At 42.7% G+C, this 6000-nt stretch overlaps 1 protein-coding gene across 1 annotated transcript in view; it reads right to left on the reverse strand.

Annotated features, from left to right (window-relative positions):
* Positions 1-6000, reverse strand: part of necab2 (N-terminal EF-hand calcium binding protein 2) — a 97849-nt gene that overhangs the window by 44845 nt on the left and 47004 nt on the right. Inside the window, exons 6-7 of the mRNA XM_070830148.1 lie at positions 584-720; positions 20-144 (exon numbers count right to left, since the gene is read on the reverse strand). Coding sequence (XP_070686249.1) covers positions 20-144; positions 584-720 — 262 coding nt within the window. The remainder of the gene's footprint in view (positions 1-19; positions 145-583; positions 721-6000) is intronic.

Raw genomic sequence — 6000 nt, forward strand, 5'->3', positions numbered from 1 at the left:
GTGTGTGTGTGGCTGTCACCTGCAGCAGTGTTGATGGTCCTGACAGCCTCCCTGGCGCTGACTCTGTTGTTAGGGGGATAGTCAGGGACGGTGTTTTCATTGCGCCGCTCTGACATCCGTGGACTCACCTTGGCAGGTAGATGCCTGAAAAAAACAGAGGGAGAAGGAGAGAGAGAGGGGGCGGGTGAAAGGGGGATTAGAAGATGAGAAAAAAATCATTCATATCATCAAATCATCATATCATTGTGGAGGGGTGACTGAAAGAGAAAGAGAGAGATGAGAAAGAGCAATAAAAGAATTCCAATGCTTGAAGGAGGGAGATGAGAAGAAGAAGAGAGAGATAGAGGGTGATGAAAATGGGAACCTGTCCTGTGTGTGTGTGTGTGTGTGTGTGTGTGTGTGTGTGTGTGTGTGTGTGTGTGTGTGTGTGTGTGTATGAGCGACAGACGCTGTAACCAGAAAAGATCTGTGCTTGAAACACTGCCTGGTTTCCATTATGACTGCTGACAATATGAGTTTTACACACACACATTCCCAATTTCACACATTACAGCCTGCCACAGCGACACGTTCATTGGCTCACCCTGATTGGCTGTGCTGCTCGTCAATCGCGTCCACGGCACTCTCCACGGAGCTCAGGAGAGACTGGATCTGATTGGCTGATTCCTTCAGCAGGAAACGGGTCACAAACTGCTCCACATTGGTTCCTCTCTCATAAACCTGGAGACACGAAGAGAGAAGAAAGTATGATTCAGTGTGTCATTTCAAACTAAAAGCGAGCTGTTCTGTCAAACGTTAAAACCAGAAACATTCTGTAAAAAATCCATGGAAGTTTATTTTGAAGAGAAATGATAACATTTTTCCTTTTATTGCATCTTTTACACATCACAGCACCACAGCCTTCCTGTCTCCCACTCGGCTCCCTTCATTCCTCTGAAAAGATTTTACAGCATAAATATCTCCAAGTTCCTTCTTTGCATCCATTTGATGGTTGACGGGATTCTCAAGGTGGACTGGTGGCATGCAGGGAGGCCAAAATAACAAGTAAGAATAGTAGTAGAATAGTAAGAGAATTTTTCACTCTCTCTGCTGCCATACTCCCCCTCTCCTTCCCCAAACTCTCTCCTCCAGCTCCTCCTCTTCTCCCTCCGTCTCCCCCTGATTCACTGTTTGGAAAGTTTGCTTTAGGCCTGCTGTAAACCTTAAAAACCTTTTTTGTCTGTCTCAATCGTGTAGAGTTAAATGCTGTATCGTGGTTTTAGTGTACACTGATTCAGATTCAGCAGGAATAAATTTGACCCAAAAAAAAGCCTGGAACTCAATAAAGTCTTCAGTTGTCAGCATCAGTCACAACTCTAAACAATACTGATTCACTGAGACAAACTGAGCTCATATAACATTCAGCTCAAAGCGTATTGATTGTAAATTTTGGGATCAATAAAAAAAAAAAAAAAAAAAGAAGTCTAACAGCTGATCAATCACTTTCATTGACCTGTTTAAATGGTCTCAACTGCTGCAATTAACCCTTAAGGGGAAATCTATCCAAAAACAGGCTTTACTTATGTGATAAGCCTGTGAATGTGGACAGTTTGAAGTTTGCTAACCTGAGCAAGACTTTCTCAAAGAGGGGAATAAAAAAACAAATGACTTCCTGATGACAAAGAGTCCCAAAGCTGCACGGTAAACTGTCAGAGGAGTTGGCAGTTTCAGATAAGACCGGAGCTCCTGCTTCGACTCTAACGACCTTATCGCTGCCACCTTTTAATTATTCAGGGTTTGCAAAAAGCACCACCCAATAACAGTGACTGTCCAATCATAGCTTAGCGACCGTAACTAGGCACAGCAGGCTTGTCAACTTTTTGATTTCTCCTCATGCAGAAACTGTGTGCAAGAGGCTGCAGAAAGCACAAGTCGTTGCATTTCAAGGCGAACGGTGCCCTTTTCCGCCTTTCCACAATCAAAAACACAAGAGAGAAATGATAAAGAACAGATTAACCATGTGTTCGTCTGCTCTGATGTAAGTTGCATTTGTTAACATGACTGGCTAACCAGCTCAATACCACTAGTAACCAACTGTTACTGCCAAGATCAAGAGTTAGCATATCATTAACTTACTACATTAGTTTGTACAGGTCAGCAGGTCAGCCAGTCTCGGATGCTGTCAGAGTTTAGGCTAACGTTAGCAGCTACCAAGCTCTATATTGGATTTGGTGAAGTTCAGCAACCAAAGCCAGTGTTTGCCCAAGATGCCAGTTAGTCCTCTTCTTCTTGTTTCTCTTGTCGTTTAATATGAATCAACATTTTAATTTTTGCCAACTCATGAAGCGTCGGTTCAGTTTGCCAGCTGCTGGTGATACAATCTGCTGGTGGCAGTCGCCATTTCTGGCTAGAAATGGGAAACCTCTGTCTGAAATCACGGACCACTTGTTTCAGAAATCACCATGTATTTAAAGTGTCAAATCTGCCATCATTGTAAATTAAAGAAGAAAATAACTGCCAACTTTCCCATGCCGCTCAGACATGTTTATGGCCAAAGAACTGTCAGAATAACACGTGCAAACCTCACTATTAAATGCCAGGCCATAATTGACTACACATGTACTCCAGAGAGCGGAGTCAGTCGGTCATGTCAGCTTTACTGTCAGAAGTCACAGTGCAGTGATTCAGGGAGACAATTAAGGTTCCTGAGCAGTCAGCCATTCGCTGCTGCGCTTTAATCAAAGACAAACGCTCCCATGAGACGCAGAATCACACAGGCCGTATTGACTTCCATTATCACAGTCAGTGGCTTTTACACACGCAAACACACATGTCTGCGCACAAACATGCAAACACACAGACTCAGAAGAGGCTCATTCTCATCGTCCCGTGTGTGGACTAGTCCTGTCAGCTTATTCTGGGTTTCAGAAGCATCCACACAGAGCATTAAACACACATCAATCTGTAAAACAACCATAAGAAATAACTATGATTACTGCATTTAGGCTTCTGGTGCCATTTCTATTTGTCATTTTACCCAAGAGGCACTGATGACTTGACTCACTAATGACTACCATGTGAGATTCAATTAACAGTGGGATACACATCTGAATATACACAAGTGATAAATAGGATTTTTTGGCAGTTTTATTGAAAAGAGTATGAGTTCATTATGAGTCCATTATGGGCTCTTAGTCATTAAATAGGGAGATTCTTGCTACAGCATTGAGCATGATGATATTTATGAGTTATGCAGGCTAAGCTTAACTAACATTCTTTGAAACGACACAATGAAACAAAGTTGAGAAATGTCCTTAGATGCAATGCTACAAGTAAATGTACAGCTGCTTTATAGACTCAGAAGAAGAAATAGTAACATGGATAGAGGACGGCTCCTCCTGTGCGTGAAAACTGAGACAGGAATAATTCAATAACAAAGCAGCACAGACTGAATCTCACTTTCAGCTGGCTGGATTAACACGACGGTCGATCGTCTGTAGAAGATTTAGATGTTGATTTCACCTGAAAAATGGGAGCGTGTGTGTGCTCATGTATATGTGCACATGCGTGTGTGCTCCTGTGCACGAGTGCTGGCCATAACTGTTTAACGTTTGACTGCTTATGCACCTGGACTCACATTAGATTACGTGGGTTAGATTATGTTAGGTTGGATATGATTAGACGTTAATGACCATTATTGAGTAACGGTGAAACTGGAGCAACAATTATAATAGCAAACCGTTTGGTGGCTCAGGAAGGGAAAGCAGGGCTTGGCTCAGGCCGTGTTAAGCCAGGGAGGAGAACTGCTGACTCGGACTGGGAATACCGTCATGCAGTGGAAAGAGCACTTTGAGGAACTTCTGAACCTGTAACCTGTCTTTGTGCTCATTCGCATTGGGCAATTTTACTTTTTGAAGCCAAAAAACCCAACACTCACATCTGTGTTTAGCCAGATAGGAGTAAGATCGTAACTGAACAGAGGAAGGTGGAGAAGTGTTCTGAGCTTGACCAGGTTGGTCCCTATTTACCATCCAGTTTGTACCATTTTTCTATGCTGGCATAACACTGAGCCCCTCTATTTCTGGGCACACAGGGCGGTTGCACATTTTGCCCCGAGAATAATCACAAAACCCAGCATCAGCAGAGCATCCAAACCACAGACTGCTTACAAAATGCAGTGTGGGTTATTTTGTGTTGTCTAAAAAAAGATGTGTGGCGTGTGAAATTATAAATTCTGTTTTAAAAATTTGCTCCACACTTCACCCTGTCATTCCCTCATTTTCTCCCTGTATGAATTTATCAGGCCCCCTCTCCCTCTGCCGAGCGTGTCCCGTGGGCCTGGCTACAAAACCTGGGATAGAAAAGCTCTGATCTATAATTCACACAGATCACTGACCCAGGAGGAGATACACCGTCTCTCCCCACTGGCTCCCGAAACAGCCTGGTGATTAGCTACAGAGTGTATTGTTGTGAGCATCTGTGAGCGTGTGTGTGTGTGTGTGTGTGTGTATGTATGTGTGTGTGTGTGTGTGTGTGTGTGTGTGAATGTGTGTGTCTATCTGCTCAGATCTGTGTGTGGTTTGTGGTGTGTCAGTGTGTGCTTGTGTTGATGTACCTGGTTTGGTGTTAAGATGATTGATGATAGAGCTCTCCGGAACTTATGCCTACAGCACAAAGTTCAGCATTTTCATTTTTCACACATCACCAATGGCTTCATTTGAAATAGCACACACAGGCAACACACATTTAGATGTAATGTGCCCTGAAGTCAGTTCAACTATCAGGCTTTTTTACTGCAAAGTGGAGGTGACATGATTTTTATGAGATCTGAAAAAAGTTATCTGGTCGGAGTAATTGACAGGGCCAGCAGGGTCACTAAGCCTGTGTGTGTGCAGAGTGTGTGTGTGTGTGTGTGTGTGTGTGTGCGCGCGAGTGTTTCAGATCTCTTTCCCATCCTTTTAAGGTTAACAACAAATCTCCTCATTATCATCCACCTACGCACCAGCACACATGTATAACACAGCCTTCCTCTGCAGTGCACACACACACACACACACACACACACACACACACACACACACACACACACACACACGCTTTTTTTTGTGATAAGATGGTGGCTGATTACAGGGGGTTGTAGAAGGTTGTAATCAGTGATTATAGATGTTGGTCTAGTTAGGGGTAATTATTCCATCTTCTGTGTCTCAGATGGAGACAGAAGCGTAGGGGTGGAGGTGACAAGGATGTAGGTCTCCTATTGGAGCGGTATAATATAACTCCCCAGCAAAGTGCTTTCACTCAGACAATATTTCACAGACTGTTTTCAACTTCGGCTGATGAACTTCACAAACAAATCACTTCTGGACAGGAGGCACTGACTGCTGCTAAAATATAAGGCTGAAGCCTTCACTAAGCAATTCAAACTGGCTATATAATACTGTGCTGGCATCTTATCAGAAAAATACTGCAAAGTCGAGCTTCAACAGAAAGTAAGATGGCGTATGATATGACAAAGGAAAAAATGATATGATGAGGATCATGGGGTATACTTAGCGACGAGAAAGCGCGTTAGTAGGAGTATTCTTAAATATTCTAGCAGCATAGAAATTAAATAAATTAATGTAAAATACATTTAGGTCACTGTGAAGTCAGCAATTCTGAAAAGACCTTTGCAAAGTTCTTATAGGAATATTATACATGTGTGAGATGACTGAGAAAGTATTTATACCTTCACATACAGACAACAGTTTAAACAGTTTAATAGCCAGCATGGCTCTTGCTGCACACCAGACTGTGCTCCCATCTCCTATCAACAGTCACTGGTGACTCTCTTTGACCTTGATGCATTTTTTCTGGACATTTAAGGAATAGTTTGACATTTTGGAGTTTCCTTTTAAGAATGGAATTGGAGCTGCAAGGTAATTAACTTAAAGGTTTGCATCAATAGCAATGGGACATAGTTAGCCTGGCTCTGCCCAAAAATATGCCTATTAACACCTAGAAAGGTCACCAATTAACATA

This window comes from Pempheris klunzingeri, chromosome 5, assembly GCF_042242105.1.
Source record: "Pempheris klunzingeri isolate RE-2024b chromosome 5, fPemKlu1.hap1, whole genome shotgun sequence".
NCBI lineage: Eukaryota > Metazoa > Chordata > Actinopteri > Acropomatiformes > Pempheridae > Pempheris > Pempheris klunzingeri.